This window comes from Polypterus senegalus, chromosome 12 (assembly GCF_016835505.1).
Source record: "Polypterus senegalus isolate Bchr_013 chromosome 12, ASM1683550v1, whole genome shotgun sequence".
Classification (NCBI taxonomy): domain Eukaryota; kingdom Metazoa; phylum Chordata; class Cladistia; order Polypteriformes; family Polypteridae; genus Polypterus; species Polypterus senegalus.
The window spans coordinates 28,122,810-28,150,015 of NC_053165.1; the positions used below are offsets into that span (position 1 = coordinate 28,122,810).

The 27,206-nt window shown below is 39.4% G+C and overlaps 1 protein-coding gene across 2 annotated transcripts in view; it reads right to left on the minus strand.

Annotated features, from left to right (window-relative positions):
• Positions 1-27,206, minus strand: part of slc2a11b (solute carrier family 2 member 11b) — a 47,627-nt gene that overhangs the window by 2,977 nt on the left and 17,444 nt on the right. For both annotated transcript variants that reach the window (XM_039771152.1, XM_039771153.1), the window contains exons 4-11: positions 26,889-27,013; positions 26,275-26,404; positions 23,227-23,375; positions 10,258-10,445; positions 7,470-7,580; positions 4,305-4,406; positions 3,982-4,057; positions 3,775-3,902 (exon numbers count right to left, since the gene is read on the minus strand). In XM_039771152.1, the coding sequence (XP_039627086.1) occupies positions 3,775-3,902; positions 3,982-4,057; positions 4,305-4,406; positions 7,470-7,580; positions 10,258-10,445; positions 23,227-23,375; positions 26,275-26,404; positions 26,889-27,013 (1,009 nt within the window). The remainder of the gene's footprint in view (positions 1-3,774; positions 3,903-3,981; positions 4,058-4,304; positions 4,407-7,469; positions 7,581-10,257; positions 10,446-23,226; positions 23,376-26,274; positions 26,405-26,888; positions 27,014-27,206) is intronic.

Sequence of the window (27,206 nt, forward strand, 5' to 3'; positions counted from 1 at the left end):
GGTCACGAGTGTCTGCTGGAGCCAATCCCAGCCAACACAGGGCGCAAGGCAGGAAACAATCCCTGGGCAGGGTGCCAGCCTACCGCAGGGCACACACACACACACACACACTAGGGCAATTTGGAATCGCCAATGCACCTAACCTGCATGTCTTTGGACTGTGGGAGGATCCCTGTTAAAATGTTTTGTGAACCTGAGCAGATTGACATTCCTGAGACCTTCATCTTTCTTTATTTTCAGATACTGTATGATGGACACCAGTTGTTTTGGCTCATTTTATATCTCATTATTATTTGACTGCTAAGTATGGAAAAAGAAACAAGGGGTCTGATTCTTCAAGAACAAATCAATTAAAATTAGTTCAGAAGATGTTAATTAGCAGCAAAAACAGGTCACTCGTTAAGAAAAGTTTTAGAATGAAAACCTGCAGCCACAGTGGTCCTCCAGGACCGGAGTTGGCAACCCCTGCAAAGTGTTTCTCAGAAGTACTTCTGGGTACATTAGTGAGCCTTAGTTTGTGGGGTTTCAAATCTCCTAAGCACCCCCTGATGACCCCCATGGAACCCAACAGGGCTGACCCAGAGAACTACACTTCTTGATATACCATGTGGGAATCCATAGTAGTACGTAGGAGGGCTGCCATCTAACGTGTTGAGGGCAGACAATGACCTGAGTAACTTGTCTTCACCTGTCCTTCCATCATAACGGTGTCCCAGCCGGGTAAGGATCCTGGTACAGCTCCAGCTGGGATGCCAGTTCCTGTATGACATCTTTCACATAGTATTTTTACCTACCTGTTTGCACATCTTGTTCGCTGCATTATCTTTGTGTATACACTTAATGTAGTTAGTAATTTGTAAATGTTGTACTTGCATTTACCTGTGAACTTGTTACAGCATTCTAAGTCTGCGATCAGTCAAAAGTGCTACACACAGAAATAACTGCAGGAGGCGCTGTCTAGGAGCACTTTTAGCATCGGGCTCACTCCTCCACAGCAGGGGTGCCCACACTTTTTCGGCTTGCGAGCTTAAAATGACCAGGTCGAAATGATCTACCTACATTAAAAATGCTATAAAAAAATATATATACTGTATATATATATATATATATATATATATATATATATATATATATATATATATATTTATATTGAGTATTCTTCCATCCATCCATTTTCCAACCCGTTGAATCCAAACACAGGGTCACGGGGGTCTGCTGGAGCCAATCCCAGCCAACACAGGGCGCAAGGCAGGAACCAATCCCGGGCAGGGCACCAACCCACCACAGTGAGTATTCTTTATACATAAAATATATGTTGTTGTATCTTGCATAACTGAATAACCTTTATGGCACAATAACAATTCAATATTTATGATCACTACAGTATTTGGATTTCATAATCTTCATGTGGGAAGAGGCTGACTCGCATAAATAAGTAGAGCTGAATAATGCAGTCAAGGAGCTTTTAAATTCAGCAGAGTGAAAAATGACGGCTGCCCGATTAACTGTGATTTTAGTTTCCTCTCCTTTCTCTTTCTCAGATCGATTTTCGGAAGGAAGTCAGTTTCGAAGTTTTTATGAACAGTTTGAAAGTTCCTTTCCACATTTTCCTTCTTTGGAATAGCAATGATAGATTGACAGATCCGACAAATGCACTTTGATTGTGACATTGTGAGAATAAAATCCTCTTCCAATTCCACATCCAGCCCATACCCTCCCCAAACAATTTTTTTTTACATCCCTTCTTTAGTCGATATAAATTAGAAAGCTACCTAGATAACAGCCGGATTTTTGCAGTAGCTTGTGCATTTGATCGTGCGTGCGGGATGATCAGCGTGTTAGAAGAAAAGAGATCTCAGACTGGCCGCCCTGCATGTCAATCAAGTGGCAAATGCCATCGGGAGGATATATGATAGACTAACGTTTAAAAAAAAAATTTTTTGGAATGCAACGCGATCTACCAGCACTCCCTTTGCGATCTACTGGTCGACGCATTGGGCACACCTGCTCCACAGTGTGCCAAGAAGTGCCTCTGGGGGGTCTTTTCTGACTGCTGCTATGACACAATTCAATGCTTCCAGCCGATGTACTCGTTAAGTTTTTTATTTATCGATTGATTGGCTGTATTATCTATGCTGCGAGTCTGTAGCCTTGTGTTTTTTTAGGTTCTGCATCTGTATGGGTCTGAACTTCCCTTTGGGATAAATAAAGTTTATTTAATTTAATGTAATAAAGTGAATCGAGTATTCCGTATTTTTGAAAATCTGCATTTGTTTTAATTGTAATGCACACATTTCCATTCTAAGATCAGCCACTGTAAAGCTTTGTCACAAAAAGCTTTGTTTTATAAGCCTTACTGTTTGTCTATCCTTTCTGTTAATGGCAAAAAAATCTTTCATATGTCACACACAGCTGTACAAGGCAGAATTTTAAACTTACACTGGCCACCTCCGACATCTGGCATTACATCTGATTAAAGTAAAAGACAAAGGGACCAGCTCATGGGGAAGTGAACTGCTTTGACATCACTCCATGGGCGTCTGGCATTTATAATATAAATAGAATATTTGGAATACTGTAAAGAGCATTTCAGCTAGCCATGATTTTTTTTTGTTCACTGAAGTAAGGTAGCCCTTGAGACACTGATTAACTGTGAAAGGTTCTCCAGTAATTAATGACAGATAAAAGGCACTATATAATATGTATACATGGAGTGGCCACTGATAGAAAAAAGACCCCATAAAGTGCTACCTACAGTAGTGAATTATAGAGTGACAAGGTTATAGTGAATAGATACTTTGAGTTAACAGAGAAACGGCTAAGTATAATAAACAAAGAGATGACTGCTAAGTGCAGCTTGCAAAGGCGCTTCACGGAGGTCATATCTTAGGCAGGAATGTACAAGTTTCTTTCTTCTTTGTAAGCCCCCTTGTCTCCCCTGACAAAATGTCAATCAAACCTTAATTGGTGATGTTTCATGATCAGAGCTTGCACAGAAATCAAAACCCTGCTCTAGGGATTACTGCAAGGTCCCTTAAAAATGTATTCGCCATTATGAATGTTCCACCTACTGCAGGGAAACAGTGAGAATGCGTACGGACACACACACACACACACACACACACACACACACACACACGGAGCGTGCACCACACGTGAATCTTTTCATATCACAGAACAGGAGCACTAACTAATAAATGACGTCTTGCTGGAGGGCGCTGATCACACCGCAATAAAGTCAGGCGACGCACCTCGCTCAGTTATGGAAAATCGAGTCACAGCCTTCCTCTTTGTCATTGCGGGTGCCAGCAAGCCATGTCCTAAACAAACACTTACGGTGTTTGCAAGGAAGGTTGCATTATTTATTTTTTTGTATATTATTTATGCATTATTTATTCGTAGCTAAATTTAATTTGTTTTTCTTTGCATGTAACTACTTCTTTGACATCTTGTAAAGTACTTTGTTCTGCATCTGTCGTATGAAAACGTGCGACAAAAATGTTGCAAAGGGAGATTTCTGACTGAAAATTTACTTCTTATTATGTAAAGTTTTACATCCTAGTAAATCAACTCCAAAATAGGTAAAATGAAATAACTGTATCATGTGATCATTTGAAGTTAATATTTGATACACAGAGCTTCTTACCTCGATGTAACATATTACACAGTAGCTGACCCCCACATTTCTCATACTTTTTTCCAAATTTTTTTCTAATGTGCAACATCCGTTTTTCTAAAGCCACTAAGCATTAAATAATGTTATAAAATACGCACCACAATAAATGGGAAAATCATTCCCACTAAGAAAAAACCGAGCCAGTTAATTGATCCTCCAGTCATGTAGGCTGCTGGGCGTGATGGCTGAGTAAACAATTCTGTGATCAAAATGTTTGTCACACCACCTGAAAAAGAAATGTCTGGTTATCAGTATGTGTGCTTGTAGAAATAAACTAAGTGGGCTTATTGTCGGAGAGAACTCACCTGGTCCTAGGCCAAAGCTCAGGATGAATGCAAAGATGCAACTCATGCTTATATAGGGAACCCAAGGGGCATACTCCTGCAAGCAGATGCATGAAGAAAACATAATCATAATCTACTTTACAATCGTCAGATTAGTTATAAAAACTATCAGTGTCATATTAACGGAAAGGAACAAACTAATGGATGGGGACAACTTCGTGTGTGTGTCATTTCTAGCAAAATATAAAGGAACTAGTTTATCAACCTGCTATGTTAGAAATCCAGAATGGTAAGCCTACTCCATTAGGTAAATGTTCACAAGTGTGCCAAAGACAGCATCTTACCTGGTAAGTGAGAGATAACGTGATGATAATGCACCAGAGTGTCATCAACGAATAACCGCCAATAATAAGAATCCTGCGGCCAAGAGAATCAATCAGCATTCCCTGAAAAAAAGGAAAGTTGAAGAAAAGGGGTGCAATTGTTCAAAACGACATTTCATGCTTCATTTATTTTTACCGTGTACATGTTTCTCGTTATTAATTCACCTTGTCGTAAGTACACACTGTCATTCTTACACCAAAGGCGGCCTCGCTTTGTATGCACTGATACCCCACTGACAGTAAACCTTAAAGCGGTTTGTAGTGAGGGGCAGCAAGGCTCAAGAAAGAGGGCCGCTGGCTGTGGAAGAGGAGTAAGCCCCGAAAACTGAACAGGCACACTGGTGATCTGGAAACGGTAATTGAGAGGGAAGTTTCCGGATTGCTCAACTGCAAAAGCTCCATGTGATGATGAGAAATGGAGAGGCATGACTGAATGCAGGTGACACCGGCAAACCCCAAACAAAGTCAGCCAAATGTTCACTCTGATTCCTCACCGTAGGTCTTAATGTTTACTTCGGTGAAAGGTGGCAACTGGAGTTTTACTAAGTTTTAACTATGCACAACAGAAAGCATTTACAGCTCCTATAAAAAGTATTCACTCCTTTGAAGGTTTTTCATATTTAATTATTATACAACACTGAATCACTATTTGACTTTTTGACACTTATGAACAGGAACATACTATTTATTGTCAAAGTGAAAACAGATCTCTGCAAAGTGGTCTCAATTATTAACTGAACAACTGATCACATAAATATTCACCCCCTTCAGGTCCATATTTAGCAGATGTCAGCCATTGCAGCCTTGAGTCTGTGCACTCGGATCACTCTATCAGCTTTGGACATCTGGACACTGCCATTGCTCCCTATTCTTCTTTGCAAAACTGCTTAAGCTCTGTCAGGCTGCATGGAGATCATGAAGAACAGCCATTATTAAGTCCAGCCACTGTTTTCTCAACTGGATTGGGGTTGGTCGGCTAGCTGGCAAACATCCACCACATCCTCTCTGTTGCAAAAAGCAGATCATAGACATGTTATACAGTAGACATCCAAGGTTTGATCCCCATATGGAGATTCACAAGTATGTACACTTGACAAGCCCCAATAAGGGTGAAACACATGTTGTGCACTGATTGTATTAATAATCGGAAGATAACCGTATAACATATCTATGATCTGCTTCTGAGAGGACATGGCAGATGTTTGCTAACTGGCCAAACAACCACAAGCATTACCTGGTAGGTAACCACCCAAATATTCAGATTGCGATTCAGATTGAAGAATACACACACAAAATGTATATTGTACATATTCCAGAGGACGAGTGGGCATCCTGCCCAGGAGGGATTCAAATTCTTTACGAGGCCTGGATAAATTCTTTTCAGAATTTCCAGGAAACAGTCATTAGCTATCAAATCATCACATTCAGTACCCATGAACCTACCAATCAAAAAATGTGGTGTATCTATTCATACTGCTTCTAAATAATAATAGCACTCTCTATGATTGGCCTTTACTAGGCATTTCTTTCTCTTCTCTTTTAGGGTTCAATACCTAGCCAGGGTCCCTTATGATTTCCATCATGATTGAGATGCCCAAAGATGTCAGGAACCAGTAGGAGAGCAATTCATTGTCCACCATTCGAGGTGACAGTGTCTCCCATGCAGGGTCCCAGTCTGGATACCCACAGGGCTGCGTGGGAGTTGGAGTCTGGAAGTGCAGACCTGTAGGGTTCCCGGGGGGCAGTAGAGAGCGCTGCCAGGGGAGGATCTCCCTGGCTGTCTTGTAGCCAGGAAGTGCTTCCAACTGGCCACAACCTCCCCACAAGGGGGCCTTAAAGGGAGCCAGCTTCCATAGCTCTTGAAGTCAAAGGTGGGAGGAAGTGGGCAACACTCAGCTGGAGGACAAAAACAGGAAAGAACTGGCAGTTTGTGTTTATCTATTTTATGATTGTAGCTTATTACCGAGAAGATGTGCTTTGGAAGGATCAAAGCCTTAATTGTATTCATTTAATGGGTGGTGCTTCACGGTGTCTGTGGTTTGGTACTCTCGATATATATATTTTATAAATAATTGAGATCACTTTGCAGTGATCTATTTTTACTTTGACTCGTGGCAGAATTAATTTGGCTATTCAGACACTGATCTAAAGAAAAACTCTATTTTTTTTTTATGTCCACCTTAATAAAAGGATAAGTGTCTTTGTCTATGTGTCCGCCCAGTTGCTATGTCTCTGTCATACCACCAGGTGGTACATCACAAGCAACTTTAGTATTAAAATACATTTCATTTGTCATTCCAACAGATGGCACATCATAAACATTAACACTCCTTTCACAAATCCCATAGTAAATGTCACATACAGTGCATCTGGAAAGTATTCACAGCGCATCACTTTTTCCACATTTTGTTATGTTACAGCCTTATTCTAAAATGGATTAAATTCATTTTTTACTCAGAATTCTACACACAACACCCCATAATGACAATGTGAAAAAAGTTTACTTGAGGTTTTTGCAAATTTATTAAAAATAAAAAAACTGAGAAAGCACATGTACATAAGTATTCACATTTAATAAATTTGCAAAAACCTCAAGTAAACTTTTTTCACATTATTATTATGGGGTGTTGTGTGTAGAATTTAATCCATTTTGGAATAAGGCTGTAACATAACAAAATGTGGAAAAAGTGATGCGCTGTGAATACTTTCCAGATGCACTGTATCAGACATATGCATTGCATGGTGCCCTGAAAACATTAACGCCGAAGTTTACATTGATTACTTAAGACTTCAACCCACCTTAGATGGGCAGCACAGCTAGTATAACAATGAAATGTGAAAACTTCCAAGGGGTTAATATATTTTTTATGGACATTGCACATAATGATATAATTAGATCCTCCTCTATTCTTTTAGCTTGTGTAATCAAAGTAGGAGACATTTATTCAAGTTGATACTTTCAGCACAGAGGCACAACAGAAACATTCTCTGCTAGTTGTAACACCAAAAAGCACAACTCCTTGAGCTAAAAAATAATCAATGAACACTGTGGCATGTGACATAGCATACCAAGACACATTTCCCCAGACTGGAGGCTAATGAGCACCCTGCAGATTGCATACTTACGCAGGTTAGTGCCGTGAGGCACTCGCAGGCTCCGGTGCCAATGGTGACATAGGGGATCTTGTCCTCTGGAATGCCAGCTCGTGTGAACACATAATTTGCATAGAAATAAATCTAGCAGAGAAGAACAGTAATAATTATACAGTGTAACCTATAATGGCATAATGAATCTGTTATTACTGTTAATACCATTGTCAATTATTTTAATAATCATAATTGTAAACTGTAAATTAACAGAATGAGATGCTGGGGATGGGTGCTTATCTTTTACCAGATGTTGCCAGACTGGGCACTGATTGGATTAAGCTTGTTTGAAAAATCAATGGAGGAATGGAAGAGTGGGATGTGTGCTTTAGTTATTAAAAGGAGAACAAAATGTGAAGGAGTCAGGAGGTTAGGAAGTTTTTCTTCACTCAGAGTACCACAGATACATCGAATAGTGACCAAGTATTGTGGTAGAGAGTAGGGACCTTCAAAATTTGACTTTTAGAAGAACTAAGTGGATACAACTGGCATGCTTGGTTAGGCCTGTTCTTGTCTAGATTGTTCTAATGTTCTAGTCACAACAATGAGTCAAAATTCCTTGAATTAGGCAGGAATCTGATAAAAAAGTATAACCGTGAAAACATCTGCATTTGATTTAGCTCTTTTAGGTAATAAAGACCATGGACATTTAGTGCAGTCATATTAGATGAATTTTCCGATCATTTTAGGTCATATAATTCATTTAAACAATCTTGGCTAGCTGGAGCCACCTGGTGATGCACTCCCATTAATGTAGTAATGTGACATACCCGATGACTGAGACAGGTTCGGGTGAAATCCAACAGGTCTGGTTTTCTTGTTAGTCGGTGGGGCAAGTTGTGTATGTAGGAGAGCTGACAACCAAATGAACCAATGAAAGCTCATCTGGAAGAACGACACATTGAATGCAGTGACGAGGAATAAGGAACACACGTGTTTTGTGCTTCACAAACAAAAGATAAGCTCATCTGTCTGATGTGTCATTTTTTTATGTGCTAAAGCAGAATGGAAAAAAGGCCAAGACTGTGGATTAATGCGCCACCGCTATTAACCCTTTCCATTGTGCCAGTACAATGCCAACTCCGCCAGTCAGCACAGAACCTGTAAACCTCACAAACAAAAGAAGCTCCTCTGTCTAATGTGGGTCTTTTTTTTATATACCATAAAAGAATGGAAAAAAAAATAATGAAAGGGCAGAGACTGCTGCAGAGCACGCGGCAGCTATTATTAACCCATCATAAAGTGCTACTCCGTCATGCAACACACTATTGGCTATGAGGGGAAAAAAGGGTTTGCGCACAACTGCATTAAGAAGATTGTCGCTTAGTCACTAAATGTCACATGGGCTGCGATTTGACATGATGCAGTGACAAGATCAGCAAATCTGACAAAAAAGTCATGTAATGTGGCGTCAGCTTTAATCATCGATAAGTGACACAATTGTCCCAAGGTAATGTATAAGAACAGTCAGAACTCACTATCTGAATGACGTCTCTCAGCTCTTTATCCTCAACTCTAGTTGGAGGTCTGCTGTTCGATTGCAGTCCATTTCTCAATAGTGGTAGTTCATGTTTTAGACTTCATTTCAGTCATAGATGTGGATCTAATCACACATTTATGGATTGTAGTCTTCCATGGACTTTGCTGATTATGGTATGTTTTGCTCTTAATAGACAGACAGATGTCAAAGACATTTTATTTCTGTCACATTTCTATCCACCAGCACTAAGTTAACAGATATTGACATTTTTGTCCATTGAACTCTCTGGGTGAGTTAAGTTGAAAACAACCATCATAAGTTTCATCTTTCTCTGCCTTTCCTAATGGATTAGTCTAGATATCAACAGGTGTGAAACAAGGCCTGTGCTAAATGAGATTAAGGGAAAGCAACACATTATATACTTTTAAAACTAATCTCGCACATTAATGCTTTAACTTTGACAGCCTCACTGTTAACTCGGTGAAGCAACACATGTCCACTGTGTCACACTCGGGTGCCTGAAAGATACGCCATCCTGGGTTTAAATGCCATACAGGGTATTTGTATGGAATTTTTTCCTCACACATTTGTGTTAGGTTAACTGGCCCCCATCAGAGTATGTGGGCTTGCAATGGACTGTCATGGGCACAGCTTTGTCCATGGCTGGTTCCTGCTGGCACAATAAGCAGCAGCTCCCTATGACCTTGAAGTGGATGAGAATGTTGAGTTATTTCCACAGTAAAGTGTGGTGGTGCAGTAGTTCACACTGCTTCAAGGGTTACTAACCCAGTCGTCTGTGTGACTTTTGCCGTCCCCCCCGTGACCGTTTGGGTTTTTGATCAGGTACTTCTACGTTCCAAGGATACACAACTTAAGTAACTGATGCAATTGTGTGTGGTGTATAAGTTGGGTTCCCACCTTGTGCTTGGTGCTGCCTCTCCTTAATGTCAGATTGGATTAAATGTATTCAAAATTGGATGGATGGACGTGATCAGGAAATGTACTTCCCACATATTAAGTAGTTCATCTGTGATCCGGAACAAGAAACTGAATGAGATAACTGTGGCCCTCTGATTATCCTCATAAGTTCAGAAAATGACCTGTTGGATGGTGACTGAAAGATGAATGCTGAAAAGCGGAGTTCAAGTTTCAGATCCACGCCATACTTCGTTTGACTAAGCTATTCACATATTTTCCGAATTGTACTGTACATCTATGGTTTCATATTAGACAAGAAGAAGAAACATTGCATTAAGAATGGTGTCGAGATGCACACCAGGCACCTACAGCATTAATGCCATTGAGCTGTTGAGCAGCACACAGGAAAATGATTGTAGTCAGCTGCCATCGAAGGCTGCGATCAGAAAACAGCTGCCAAGGCCTCATTGGCTTCACTCCTATGAGTTCTATACGCTCCCGCTCCATGTCTTCCTCTTCTGCCTGAAAACCACCAGAGCCATACAGCTGCTTCAAAGCTGTTAAAAGCATAAAGACAAAGATGCATTTAAAAGACATACACGGCATCCAGGCAAAAACTTTACTTATTATTTTTTTACCCTCTGCGGTCTCTGCACTGTACTGTGTATGCTTGCGTGTGGGTAACAGATGCACACTGTCAGGTTATTAAACATTGACATGGTAAGAAAACTTTTACTGCCAAAGTTAGTAGGGAGTTGCACTTTCTCACGTTTTCCAGGCTCTGATGAGGTAAGTAGTACCACCCCGATACCAGAGCGGCTGCTTCTGATAATACTGTCTTCTCCTTATCTTGTAGCATCAAACTGCTGCAGCAGGAGGATGCTTAGCCATGGCCATTATAGCCAGAGATAGCTCCGCCCAGTCTTGGGCAGACAATAGACAAAGGAGCTGCTCCCGGAAGGTGGCGTCACATTCTGACCTCCTGTTCAGAGAGGACTGAGACCCGACCTATTGCTAATTTTTTATGCCTGAACAGAGGCATTTTATATTTGTGTTTTTTGGGCCTAAAGGACAACTTTCTGTTTTTGGGGGACAATGTTGGTACCCTAGCTATTTATCTGAATGCAGTTTTCCACGTCCTGGCCACAGTACATTTTCTTATTAAAAAATTATTAAAAATAAAAAAACTGATGAAAAATGACAGAATTAGCTATGACAAATGAGCAATGCTGCTTCATTGTTATTGGTAGAGGAAGCTACACTTTCCTTTTTGGGAGCAGTAGGGTACCAAATTTGGTGTGTAATATGTAGCTGCTTTTGTTTGGGTGGGGGGGGGGGCAAATATTCTTTTTTCATATAATAATTCTCATCCTTTATCTTTGGATCTTGGCAGTAAAATTTAAATTCTCTCACTTTCTTTGAACTTCTAAGTGCATGAGAAGGACAGTTATAGCTGTTGATGTATTTTTTATTTCTTTGGAGCCATTAGATGAACCTTTCTATTTAATGAACAAAATTTAGATTAAAAAAAAAATCTGTTACAAAGACAATCCATAAAACTCTAATCTCAGCCCCACCAATGAAATCTCTGACTGCTAAGCAATAAGAGAAACCCATCTAAAAAGACTTTCCTTGTATAGAATGAAGTAGCCAGTAAAACAAGTTGAAAAATATAGGCACATAATAAAAGTCAAGTGACTCTTGTGAACGCCAGACATTATGTTCGGACACTGGACATTTTGTCATTTTATATATACTAGCCATGGTACCTGTCAAAGAGAATTATAAACCATTTGCTCTCTATTGTTCTATGTCTGTATGGATAGAGCTGCAGTGTGGTATGAGATCCTTTGTTATTGAATTATCATGAGAAGAAATAAACCAGGAGATTTAAAACACATCCAGAACTTTGGGCAAAAAAGGCAAGCAGAGGTCATACTCGTAAAAGACAAAAGAATTGTGAGACCACAACTAGAGGGCAAGACAAAAAGGAGTTCAAGAATGTGACACTAGGGTCCTCCCAAAAAGAAGCTATCGGGAACATTGAAAGTTTCGTCAAGTAAATCCACTGAGAGACAGAGAATGATACGAACACTGCCATATCTATAGTGTCATATCCCGTAACATCAATAGTGTAACAGAACGGTCATATGCCTCTACTCAGAGTGTTGTATAAACAACAAAAAAAAGTGTTGTAACTTTTTTTGTACTATTTTTCCTGTCTTAGTTCTAGTACTCAAATTGGGAGCTTTCTTGCCTCTAGAACTCTAACATCAGTTTTTTGATTTAAAGTTTACTATTCTTGGTGTTAAATATTTTGTTCTGTTTTAGTTTATTTACAATTGCCACCATTTTGTACTCCCATCATTAGGGCAGCTTGTGCATCATCAGAGACTCATCCTCCAATACAACAGGTTAAAATGTCCTCGGGATCCCATCTTAATCCAAGTCAACAGATTCAAAACTCTTTACCAAAAATCCTTCTCAAAAACCTTTTTGTCTCCCGATCTTTGACTTGTGGCTAATTTTTTTTGCCTTGGATAGTCATCTTGTGTTTTGGTTTATAGAGTGGCAGATCTTCTGGTTTTGACCTTTTTTTCTGTTTCTGGTTACATGTTGCCCCCCAACTGCCTTATTAAACTTGCCTTTTCTAGTTCAGTAGTACAACAAAAAGATGTTAAAAACACAGAGTGTTTTGAATTCAAGTCGAAAAAAAATATTTAAAAAAAAAAACCACTAGGTAAAATGGTCTCTCTATTATAAAAGAAAATTAAGAGATAAGACTATTGCTAAGAGATTTTCTCAAGTCCCGCCCTCATCTCAACCATTTCCGGTTAATGGCCCACGCCCACAGTCCTCTTACCTCTCATTCGTGTGAATACTTTTGTCAGGCACAGTTCTTGGGCTCATAGCTCTTATAAATTTTTACATTTTCCTCACTTTAAGTTCCCAATAAATGAAGACTTATTATGTCCAAATCTTATTGAAAAATTTTATCCCGAAAGGTTATCAATAGAAGAAATGAGTACACGAGCAATTCTAACACTGGGAAATGATGAAGTCAAACGAATTAATGCAAAAATTGTCGATCGGTTACACTGCAAATTGGTTAAATGCGTATCAATAGACTATGCTGAAACAGCTGGTGGTGACAGTGCGGAAGATGAAAATATCAACTTACAATATCCCATAGAATATCTACAACCGTCAACACCGTCCAGTCTTCCACCGGCCGAATTACTGTTGAAAGAAGGATGTATCGTAATGTTATTGCGTAATTTATGTATGAGCGATGGGCTATGCAATGGATGCAAGATTAGTTGTATTCAAAATTGGTCAAACAATTCTGTAAAATTATAACAGGCGACAAGAAAGGTCATGTACTACATCTTCCACGGATAACATTAGTCACCAAAGGAGATCTTGATATGCCATTCGTATTAAAACGTGTACAGTTTCTGTTAGAATAGCTTTTGCTATGACAATTAACAAATCACAGGGACAAACATTTGAAAAAGTCGGTTTATTTATTAGAGAGAAAGAAACGATATTCACTCACAGGCAGTTATACGTTGCGTAATCATGACGCAAGTATAAAACATGGAATCAAAATTCAATGCGATATTGACAAAAAGTTAATTTAAAAAATTGTTTTTTACTGAAGTTTTACAATAAAAGTGTGTTTAAAAAGTATTTGCTTGTTAATTTCAAAGCCAAACAGAACGAAAACGTATAATGCAACAAATATCTCTAACGTAACATGAAACATATTTTTCTTTCAAATTATTACGTTTTGCTATTTTTTACAATGGTTAATTACTCACTGTATTGTAAAATAGTTCTATTATGCATATGTAACAATTCCTATGAAAATAATCTGTTTAAATTGTACTCCGCTTCCCCATATGTGAGTGGCAGAGCCGTGAAGTGGCTAATGCATAGCACCTGCCTGAGGTTTGCCGAGCAAAGCGAGCAGGGGGCTGAGCCACCTAGTACATATAAAAAGCACAGATAATACTACACATTAGACACTTACTTTATGTTAACTAAAACTGTTTTTGGTATTTCAGATAAGCTAAAAAGTTGAATTTAATCTATCCAATACAATTCAAAAGAAGTGCATGCCACCCAGTGATCTTAAATATAAAAACACTGCAACCAATATCATACCTAGACATAACGAGCATCATACAATATTCATCTGAAAGTCTCCATATTGCTTTAATCTAACTTCATACTTTTTACTTGAAGAGAAATTATTATTAGGCTGACACCTTTATTCAAAGAGACTTTCAAAATTTGAGATACAATTGAGTCCATTTCATTTGTTTTCCCAATTGAAGCACAAGCAGACGAAGCGACTTGTTCACGGATTTAAACCCACAACCTCAGGGTTTGAAGTCCAAAGTTTAAAACCTTAACCACTACACCACACTGTCTACCAGAACTCAACTAAAATCTACCCTCAAGAAATGACTGTAAAAAGAATACATTTGACAGTACAAACTGAGGTCGCAAGACACAAGTCTTTTCAAAATTTCCAGGAAACATCGAATTGTCACATTCAGTATGCATGAACCTACCAATCAAAAATATTTCATCACCATTGTGGTGTGTCTGTTCATACTACTTCTAAGTAATTATAGCACGTTCTATGATTGGCCTTTACTAGGCATTTCTTTTCCTCTTCTCTTTGTCTAGTGATGCATGTGCCACTACTGTTACCCTCCTGTTTGTGGAACAAGATCACAGAGTGGCTGGGAGCCATTAAACACAGCACCCATAGCAGGCACACCACATGCACTTCAGAACAGGCCATCTACCTGAAGTTTAGCAGGTTCAGACTGGCCAGTACTTGGATTAGATACCAACCAAGAAAAGCTTGGGCTGCTGCTGGAAGAGGTGTTGGTGAGGCCAGCAGAGGGCGCTTACCCTGTGGTCTGACTGTGGATCTAAAACGTCCCAGTGGAATGACAGAGCCACTAATGTAAACACCGGGATAGTCCATCGAATAAGACATAAAACCAAGGTCCTGACTCTTTGTGGTCATAAAGATCCCTGGGCATCATTTGCAAGGAGTACGGGGTATCTCAATGTCCAGGCTAAATTGCCCACCATGACCTTGGAACTAAGGGCCCGCTAAGCATCCCGTGTCTCTAATTGGCTCTCTCTCACCCCTTCACCACCTAACATTTAATATGTGGTGCGCATACTGGCACAAAATGGCAGGTGGCCTCTGCACATTAGTGTTAGGTAAAGTGGCTTTCTGTTCATTCAGGCTCTTTGACTATATATGAATGTAAAGGATTATTATTTTACTAGCTGTGTAAGCCCGTGCTGTAAAAAGCACAGGGTCCTAGAAACTATTGAAATCATAAGAAAAAAAATTGAAATGCAGAGATGTCAGGTAGTTGAATGGAACCACTCTGGGTATCTCTCTCCAAGGAGATTTCATGTTGCCGATGTGCTCACATCAGTTTGTGCATTAGCTGCTAAGTGACTGTCTTTCTTCTGAGGTTTCCTTTTGCCGGCGTGTTTGCCTTGCTTGTGTATTAGCGGCAGGAGGAAAAGTAAAAGGGATATCATTTTGCCGATGTGCTCGCCTCGCTTCTGTATTAGCCACTAAGCAAATGACTCTTTCTTCAGAGGTTTTGCTTTGCCGATGTAGTGTATCCTCGGAGCTGGAGCCCTTACCCCGACTCCACCTCTCACTTCTGGGCCAGACAGACAGACGTACACACTTCCACGCGTAGACGTTTATATATAAGATTAATATTAAACACTGCTAAAGACCCATCCTCAGACATTCCTCATTCTACCAAAATCTTATACCTAAGCCTGCATATGGTAGAATACTCTCTCAGAGGTTATTGAGCCAACTGGACTCGGATTCGAACCCAATGATTTACTTTTCTTGTGATTTGTATAGAATGGAGTTTTGTCTTCCTCTCCTGCTTAATGTAGTCACATTTCAATAATCTAAACAAGTATTACAATAAGAGTGAGAAGTTAATGTGACCCCAATCAAATACAAAGGTCCTAAATGGCAAAATGATTTCAGTCACACATTAGACAATACATAGTATATATTTTTTTTTTAACAGAAATAGAAAATATGCAAAGGATTGAGAAAAAGGTATAATCTTACTGTGGTAATTTCCACTTACACTTCTAGCCTTCCTTTTTTTCTTGCGCACCCAGAACAATCCCAACTCGCCTACTCTAACACCATGGGATAAAGGATGTCCTATTTTACTTGAAACCAGTAATGGAACAAAACACTTGACTTGAGCATTTCTAGTTTTCATCCTCTTACTCTGTACGTTTATCATTCATTTGCTCAGAGGTTGATGCGCTTGCTGCTTCCTGAGCAGCTCTTCTTTTCTCCACCCTAGCAACCTGCTTCTTCTCTTCTCCCATCTGCATCTTTTCGCGTTAAAACTGATTAAGTCCGTGTTAGTGTTACTTAATACATTTTCCTTAATTTTTCACTTAAGCTGGCACTTAAGTCTTTAATCTTCCTCAAGAATAATTTAAGATATGAAGAGGTAGAGGAAGTGATGGCGAAGGAGGTGGGGAATGAGAATGGCAACCGAACCCATGCGTCGCACGGCCGCCCTGCTGCCTGCTACCAAGAGTTGATTCTAAAATAAAATAAAAAGCTCAATAAAAATCATCACCCGAAAGCAGATTGTAGACATCACCTAGTATATGTGTACCAAATTTCAGGTCAATAGGTCAAACAGTTTGTGAGCTACAGGTGATTTAAAATCCTGGCCAAACAAACAAGCAGCCACAGTAGCATATTATATATAAAGATTACAAGAAATAAATTTGCCTCATGAGGAACAATTCAAACATTTTTAAGAATGTGTTTATTAGTTTTATCCTCCAATAATTGAGCATGCTGAACTTTGAGTGTTTTTGGGTCAATGAAGGATTATTTTGTTACCATACTGTTTTCCTCCCTGCTCTCTAGTTGTGTAGGGGAGGTGTGTCTGAACTGACTGAAGACCTTGTTCACAACACGAGAAGGGTATCCTTTAACAATAAAGAAATTCCTTATTCCATGTGCTTTAGTACGGAAATCAATACTGGATAACGTTCTCATGTTTGGGCAGGCCCTTAACATTCACCTCAGTAAAGAAACCTTCAACCTGCTGGTCCTCCCCTTCCACCCTAACTCACTTTCTCTCTCAAGTAATTAAACAAATTGGACCCATTTTGCAGACGGATTCTCCTACAGAAGTCATTTCTTCTCAGTTCTCCCGTGATTTACTTGCAGTACCTTTCATTCATTACATGACTTCAAGTCAGAGGGGATGTCAAACTTCGGCAGCAGTTGCTGATCTCATCGCCCGAGGTTGTACAATTACATGACTGGTCATCACTAAGGATAACAAATTAGATGACCCTGTGACGACTTTCCCACACTGTTACACATTTTCATAATATCTAGAGTGTCTACCCCTTTTTCTGAGAGCCAATAACGTGCTGCCTGAAAGTGCTTGCGTTATAAGTTCGCTTTCCAGGTATAACTGTCTTTTTTCAAATTCTGTTATGGTATCTAAAACACTAGACATTAGACATACTGTACAAGCCTCTCATCTGTGTATGTGGTCCAAAGTACCTGCATCCTTATTTCCTCATTGCTGCATTATAAGCTGAAAAATAACTGTGATTTTTAACTAAAGAAAGCAGCTGTAACAAAAGGCTGAAAAAGAAAGTTATTGATTCCAACTGTGCCAATCTGATAGAAGGCAGCAAAATGATTTTTGACAGCGTAAGCCATATATAGCCCTGGTCAACAGAACCTGTAAAAAGCTCTCCAAGTATGCTAAATTGGTAGGACTGACCCATACGTAATATGGGTCAAACTTTTTCCAGTGACCATTTTTAGAACCAAGGAGTGTCATTAGTATCTATACTAATAAAAGGCAAAGCCCTCACTGACTGACTCGCTCATCACTAATTCTCCAAATTCCCGTGTAGGTAGAAGGCTGAAATTTGGCAGGCTCATTCCTTACAGCTTACTTACAAAAGTTAAGCAGGTTTCATTTTGAAATTCTACGCGTAACGGTCATAACGGTCGACAATGTCCGCCATGTTAAACTTTCTTATTTATGGCCCCATCTTCACAAAATTCGGTAGGCGGCTTCCCTGCGCTAACCAAAACCAATGTACGTACTTATTTCAGTGGTATAATGCCACTGTTGGCCGCCATATTGAACTTTCCAACATCACTAATTCTCCAACTTCCCGTGTAGGTAGAAGGCTGAAATTTGGCAGGCTCATTCCATACAGCTTACCTACAAAAGTTAAGCAGGTTTCATTTCGAAATTCTACACGTAACAGTCATAACGGTCGACAACGTCTGCCATGTTGAACTTTCTTATTTATGGCCTCATCTTCACGTAATTTGGTAGGCGGCTTCCCTGCACTAACTGAAACTGATGTACATACTTATTTCGGTGGTATGATGCGACTGTTGGCTGCCATATTGAACTTTCCAACGGTCTTTGTTACTTATGGGCCCATCTTCAAGAAATTTGGCATGCGGGTTCCTAATGCTAACTAAATCATACTTACGTTCAAATATACGTCCATAGCCTGCAGCTCGGTCGCCGTGTGAGGCGCCGTTGGGTCCCCCATCCCCACGCCTGCCACATTGTTGGCTGCCTGCCTATATAAGGCCGTCCGTCGCTCTGGTCTCTTCATTCCCTTCCTTGCTTTGCCACGGGATTCACATCTCCCAGCTGATAACTGCAGCCTTTTTATTTAATCCACGGCTTCTCCGCTGCTTTATTGTTCGTTTATTACGATTATAGTTATTGTGTAGGTATTTTAGACTTACTTTACATTGTTCCGGTACCCATTTCCTTTATCGTTCCAACCATGCCCCCATTAACATGTCTATCGAGGTGATCACCATCGATCAAAGAACTGTCTCTTTCCGAGTGGTTTCCATGCCCAGAGATGCCACCTGCCTTTTCCATTCTCTGTGTTACATATTGCACGCCCATATCAGGCACATATTGTGTCCCCCATCCCCACGCCTCCCACGTAATTGACTGCCTGCCCATATAAGGCCGTCCGTCAGCAGCAATCCAAGCTGTGAGAAAACAGTAAAAAGGAGGCATGTCAGACGTCGTGGTACATTTTCTGATGCAACTAGACGGAAACAACTTCGTGAAATACCAAATACTTGCAGAAAAATCCACAAGTTCATAGAGACGCTGCCGCTAAATACTCGCAGGCTAATCCACAAGTTTATAGAAGACACGCTGCTGCTAAATATTCGCAGGCAAATCCACAAGTTAATACCGGGAATGTCTGTTAAACATCTTAGATTTAAGAGTAGTGACTCGAGTGGCGAAATATCTATCGAGGTGATCACCATCGATCAAAGAACTGTCACTTACCGAGTGGTTTCCATGCCCAGAGATGCCGTCAGCCTTTTCCATTCTCTGTGTTACATACTGCACGGCCATATCAGGCTCAATCTTGATATCCGGAGGAACATTGTGTCTTATGTATTGAATGACTGGGACAGGTTCAAGGTGTGGACTGATGACGGTACAGGAGATAATTATACTACACAGGAGCACTAGAAGAGTGAAATGCTTAAGCCCTTCACCTATGGATCTGCATGTGAGTTGATGGCTGTCGCTGAATTGTTCGGTTGTCGCATTCAAGTGTACCGAAATGACCAAATATTTTACACCTTTGGACAACCGCCATTGCCTCTTAAACATCTTAGATTCACAGGTGACGATTTCAGTAGTGGACACTTTGATGTTTATGAATGTTTAAACTCTCAAAAGCTGGATGCGAAGTTATCGATGAAGCCGGTTGTACAACGCTTGACAGGTGCCGAATGTCACTTCAACACAACAAGTCCTGCAAATACTAACATAATTGAAACAAACCATGAAACTCAAACCGATTATAACAGCAGCAATCCAAGCTGTGAGATTTGAAACAAGATTACTGTTCACATGGCCAACTGTACGTTGCATGCTCAAGAGTAAGCTCAGCGCATAGCTTGGTCATATTACAACCGGAGGGCCGAACTCACAATGTGGTATACAAAGAGATCCTTAACAAATAATTATTGGTATATTTTCCCTCAGTTTAAAAAGGTTTACTTTTCTTCTTAATAAAAATTTTAAGGCAGTACTTCGCCGCTGCAAAACGCGGGTATTTTGCTACTATACTATAAGACCGGTGAGGAAGCTCCTAAGCCACAAGCTCTGTGGCATCAACCCTGTGCCAAAAGGAATGATGGAAATGCTATCGCTGGAAACCCTATTGAAGAAGTGCAACACAAAGTGTATGGTTTCAATGACTTCTCTTTGGCTGTATGTATGTATTATACTGCAGTGTATAAAAGGAGTGAAAGCTAAATATATCAATTTTTTTTTTACCTTCTTTTGTCTTAAAATTTCCGTCATGGTTACTATGGAGTGTATAGGTTCAGCGTATAAGCTGCAGCTCTAAACAGAACACATTCCCAGGGAGCATTTCCACCCTGTTGGATGCACATATGGAGTGCAATTCCGAGTGAGTGCTCATTGGTTTTCAACTGTCTCACACACTAATCTTAACCCTATGACTGTTTGAATTTTACGGGGAAAGATGCAGATTGCTTGGACAGAGTCGTCAGAGATGTCAGACTGTAAGTGACATTAGCTTGCTAAAATAATGTAAATGGAAGTCATGCATGAAAAATCACTGGGAGGGAAGTTTAATGTGAAAGAGTCTTTCCACAAACATCTTGAAAGCAGAGCCACATTGATGTTCTCCACCAGGCACTGTAACAGAAGTCACCATAATCAGCTTGATTCAACTGCACACAATTCCTTTGGAAAATGTAACATTAAACAACACATCTCATGCCAGTCCACAAATCTTATTTACCGCATCTGGAAGTGTCCAGATAACTGCATAGGTGAAACGGGGGTGCCGTTCACCGAGGTTAGGTCGAGTGGTAATGCTAATTTGGCCCTAGCGAGCATTTGTGCGTGTATATGTTTGTGCTTACCATGTGATGTACTGGCACTCTGCCCAGGGCTTGTTTCTGTCTTGTGCTCTGTACTTACTGGGATCAGCTCCAGCTTCCTCATGACGCTGCTCAGGATAAAGCAGGACAAGAAAAAGACGGCTACTTGAGCTGTGAGGATCAAACACTTGAGACAGCCTATTATAAAACGTTACACATCCTGTGGCCATAGCCACACTGATCTCACACTTTGTGTTCTTTAACCATGTTACCTGGGACCTGTCAAAAAAAAGAGATGGGAGCAGTCCATTCTCAGCCCTGGATCATGTATTTCTGCAGGACATTAATGACTTCATTCCCCTTCTATGTATGTAATCTGCTTTATTTCTTTTCATTTATACAGTACAGCACAGTAGAATTGCAGGGTCTCTTTTACCTTTGTTTTCAGCAAATGAATTGCCTTTACCTTATTTTTCCTTTACACAGATTTTTCCTAACTCTATGAAAAGGAAAAAAGACTAGCAATACAAACAATATTTGAACTGAGACTTGTAATCAATTACATAAAGCAAGGAAGTCTAAAGTAATTGGAAATATTCACCTTCTTAAGAGGTTAGATATGGAATGATGTGAGTGGATTTGCTGCAAGGTCTGAAAAAAGGCAAGTTATCTAAAAGCCTGACATCAGTTTATCAAATTGTTGCCCACCATACTTGGGCATTGCTTGCTAAGGAACAGAGAGATAGATAAGAAACAAAAGGTGGATATTTTTATAGGAAAACAAATTTATTATACAAGTAGACAGCCAGACAGGGGGCGCCACTGAGCCCCACAACCTCAGACACACCACACTAAATATTCCAAAGTGTAAAATAAACATTTTTATTGCAGGAAATACTTCTTATACAGACCAATTCCACAGCCATTAAATGAATAATTATCCTTTTCCTCCTCCAGGTTAGCTTTGCCTTTTGTCTCCCAACTTTGACCCACCAGAGGAGGATGAATGGCTCACTTTTATGTCAGACCCTGGAGTACTTCCAGTAATGGGGCGTACCTGATAGGAGCACTTCCAGGTCAGATGGAAGCCTCCTAAAACAGGGAGCCCTTTGCCCTGCAGTGCCCTCTGGTGGCATCCAGTTGTCCCTCAGGACTATGATTCCCATAAACCCCTACGGGTGTCCTTACTGCCATCTATTATACAGGAGATAGAACTGTACTTGATATCCCAGCTTCTCCATACAGTCCACTTATATATATTTATATACCGTATATACTCGCGTTTAAGTCCTCTAGCGGATAACTCAGGGCTTCATTTTACTGTATAATTTCCGGTTATTTTATAATTTTTATGTCCGTTTGACATCCGTGGCAGAGCGATGGGCACTTAGCAGGCTCCTGTCAATCATGGAGAATCCACTGCATCCACTGAACAGGATCATCTCCAGGCAGAGGAGCAGCTTCAGCGACAGACTGGTGTCACCGTCCTGCTCCACTGACAGACTGAGGAGATCGTTCCTCCCCCACACTCTTCAATTCCACCCTGGGGGGGTAAACGTTAACATTATACAAAGTTATTGTCTGTTTTACCTGCATTGTTATCACTCTTTAATTTAATATTGTTTCTTTGTATCAGTATGCTGCGGCTGGAGTATGTGAATTTCCCCTTGGGATTAATAAAGTATCTATGTAATGTTGGTCGTATAAGTCGAATACAGAAAACTCACGCTACTGGTCCAAGAGATTATGATATGCTAAAGCCCACCTGAGAGAGTAACCATGGAGCACACTTCCTTTTTTTTCCCCATGTATTGTGCGTATGTGACCACACTGTAATACCCAAACTATTCCAAAGTGACATTTGCACTGTTTATGTTTTTTTATTTCTCACACCTTTATACACTTTTACCATAAGACCATCCTTTATCTAAATTGGGGCATTCGATCAGAAGAAAATATGAAGCTGAAGTTAATTTAAAAGCCATTGAAGTGGCGAAAGAAAATAGTAACTGCGCTGCTACAACAAAATTTGTCTGAGAAACTGATGTGAGATTGGAGGAAGCAGGAAGATATTAAAAAAAAAAAAATTTGTGGCATATTTTTAAATGGGCATATAAGTCCGGTTCTGATTTTATGATCGATTTTTCAGGTTTAAAGATCCGACTTATACATGAATATATATGGTGTATATATATAACACACACACGCACACACACACACACAGACAGACATATATATATAGGTTGAGAAGACTTTCTGAAAATGTCTTGTGTACGAGGTTTTATCCCATTATTACAGCAGGCCAATAAAGTGGCACATTTAAACAACTACTGTACCTTCTTTGCACTTATTATGGTCTCCTCTGTCAATCAGCAAATACCGGGGGCTTTCAGGGAACCAAGGCAGGAATATTAACTGCAAAATGGCAGGAATGCAAATGGTAGACAGAAGGATGGGCCAGTAGTCCTCTTTGCCCAGTAGTTCTCTGGAAAAAAACATATGGAAGAGAATTGCTGAATACAGTGAAAAAGTGCAATGCCAAATAACAAAGAATATCTGTGAAGACTACATCTTACATTTATAAGTTATAGGATAATTATTTAAAACCCACACACAAACAGTGGTCAAATATTCCTATGCATGGCATATTAGTTATTTCACCTAAACAGTAACTCATTTTGAATTTTATACAGTTAGAGTAGTTAATTTTTGCCTTTTACTTTGCTTTCTTGGTACTTTGGCTACATGTTACTACTTCAAAATGCCAATGCATTGTCAAAGGTCAGTTCACAGCACCCACAGCAAACTGCTGACCACCTGATTTGCTTCTATTATAGATTTCCTCAAACTTGTTCCCCAGTTGGTTCTGCTGATTAGTTTTATGTTAAAAGATTAGTTTGATATTGTTCAAGTCAAACTTATTTCTTCACAAAGTTAAGCACTCTCTATAAAATAGAAAATATCTTGCCTCTAGCATTTTACAATGGGCACAATGGGGCATGAGGAAAGAACAGAAAATAAGTCTAAAAATGTATTGAATGTGTCCACTGAGTTTCACTGGAAGAAAACATGCCTTCAGTGTTTCCAACAGATGTTTGTGACAATAAAAAGGATCTGGAAATAGTACGAGTTAAAAAGACTACTGGTACTATTTTTTCTCATGTTAAGGATACATTTTCTATACATTTATGTTAATTCTCACGTAAATATGGAAGTAAAAACAAAAAACAACCATGTGGCACAAACAGTTTACGGTGATTTGGCCTTTCAAAAGAAAACTATGCACTGGCTGCACCGAAACACTAAGTGTTTAGGTAGAAAATGGGTGAATTTCATAATAATGGTATTTTTTGTTTTTCAAAAGTGACAGCCATTTTACAATGTGTGTGCAATCACAAGACGCGAACCAACACTCAACAACTGTCTTGAAATTTTATGCTTTTATGTTCTGTTCGATCCTAGTGCCTCATTATGCCCGTTTGTAAAGCTCCAGTGCAGGCAAGATATATATTTTAATTTATAGAAAATACTTAACTTTAGATTCACAATTTTGTGTGGCAAATGCATATGTAACATTTTGTGAGGATATAAGTCTGACTTGAAAAATACTTATTCTTTAATATAAAGTTATTTACAGCATATTGTATACTGACAAAATATTATGATATAATATTGCAAAACTTGTCATATCGCACTGTAAGGAAGTGCTTTGACCATAGCAAAATTGATAATATAAAATGTACTATCATTCTCATGAATCAGAGGGCATCTATACTAAAATAAATTGAACAAACAGAAGCTAATATAGCCTGTCAACAAAATCCAAATATTAAATAACCCCCAAAATCCTATCCTCCGTATATTTATTTGATTTGGGGGATACAAGGAAATAGAAAGCGAAACAATCGGCAGCAGTGTTTTCAAATACTCCCAAAATTATGATACAAATACTCTTTCTCTGTTGCAGATGACACTGGTATTTGGTGTCTGTTTAATGAGGAAGCCAACTGAGGACCTGTAAGGCGTTTGTTTCTCTAATAACCAATCAGCATTTAAAATGACTCATTAAGGATATGCTAATGAAGTTACCCATTAGGACACTGCAGTCACATGTTAATGTGTGTATGTCATTTTATAACCTGTTCAGTCCAGACTAGGGTAATGGGGTTAGCGGAGCCTATCCCAGCCAGCATGGGGCACAAACCCTGGACAGGGTGTCAGTCCATTGTAGGGCAAACACACTCACGTACACACCCGCATACCAAACACACACTTGGGCCAATTAAGCATCACCAATCCACCTGACCTGCGCGTCTTTGGACAGTGGGACGAAATTGGAGCACCAGGAGTAAATCCATGCAGACACGGAGAGAACATACAAGTTCTGGTCTCTAGTGCCACACCATATGTGAATAATATAAGAAAAAAAATATAAATCAGTAATTACAAGCAGCAATAGAAACACTAGTAATTCCTTGGCTATATTTTTCAATCAATTTAATGGTATCTTGATAATAAGGTGTCAATTTCTATCAAAAATATGAAAATTATTGGATATGTCAAGACTTGATTGTTAATGTACATTCAAATAGTTATAAATGCCATTAAAGGATGCAGTTTATTGGTAAAACTTTATCGTAACTATCATTAGTAGGCCATTAACAAACATTATATAAGGCTTATTTACATCTTTATAATTGTTTATTAGTCAACTATAGATATTTTGCACTGGTTAAGTTCAAGTTATAAGTTCCTACTTATGAAGTGGATTATAAAGTGTTAACAGTAATTTCTGCTTTTAAATTAACAAAATAGAAAGATATGGAAGAAGATGATCTGCTGTGGCAACCCCTAATGGGAGCAGCCGAAAGAAAAAGAAGATGAACTTAAAATAGTATGACAGGCCATTAGCAAATCTGGAGTTATTTCTAGCATACTAAAATTCAAGTTTAGCCTATCTGGGTATTAATCAAATAATGTTCCCTGAGTTCCAAGATGTACAACAACAGATGCAGATACCACATGGAAGCTTTCTAATTCCAAGGTCCTTATCAAATCCATCAGTGAATGGAGGATTCTGGCAGCAGGCAAAGTCTCACCTAGCAGAATTGGTGAGAAGTGCAAAGAACTGTTGTAGAGGTGGGCTGAATGAGTGAGATTCCATTCCCCCCTTAAGAATTGCGTCCCAAATTGTCTACTTTTAGTCTTTTGAGGCAATAAAATCATCTATGAATATAGCTTACGTGCACCCCACAAAGAGAATTGTTTGGTCAATGGATGGTCTTCACATTGCAATGCACTTAGATTGTAAAAATCAGTTACACACAAAGTTCCCTGTTAAAACTGAACAGCCTCACTCCGATAGCCACGTGAAGTCTACTTACCGCAGGCCGATGACTTGTCCTGTGAAGATTCCACCAGTTATGAATATGGAAGTTCCCATGGCCATCACTCCTCGATACGCTCTGGGAGAGATTTCTCCCAAATATAGAGGCTGCACACAGATACCAATTCCTTTTAACATGAAAATTAGCAATTCAGAATCTAAAGATGGTAGCTCAACAAGAATATAATTTAGCCAAACTCAAGAGCTGTCTGTTTCAGCTGGAAGAGCAAACTGTTTTCTACATGTTACAATCTGTTCTCAACAAAATGGACTGATAAATAAATGCACAAACACTTAAAACTTTTAAGTGGTGCAGGTTAGTAAATCTGCAGTGGCTACGTTAGTACACATTCTTGTTTGAGGTGATGTGACGGAGTTGTAGGCATATGCACGAAACACAGAGAACTTATCAGACTAAAACATCATACAACACTGAAACTAATTTTAAATATATTTATAAAAACGCAAACACATTTGATCTTTATATAAGATGGAAACAGCCATCATGAACAGATGCATGTAGGGAATGTGCAGAAAATGTCAGTGCTAGCTTAGTGAAAAGGCAACACCTCATTCTTACACCACTTCAAAGAAACAAATTGGCTACCTTACCTGCATTCAGCCCAACAAGAAATCTTCCAGCAATCAACAGTTCAAACATTCTTGTTGGATAGCTGAGACCCATAAAGAGAGTGGCAAGCAATGAAAATGCATTGTTCAGTAAAAGTGTGCCTTTACTGAAAATGATCAAAAAAAGACAGATGAGCAACATTTGTTTTTAAAATCGCAGTGTATGTGAAATAGCAGACAGTCAATCCTAATCAATCAAAAACCCGACAATTCTACAGCTGGCCAGACACTTTCTAGCACACTTTATCATCCACCCTCCACTTAAAACGGTGGTGACCATTTTTTAACTATTCTATACAC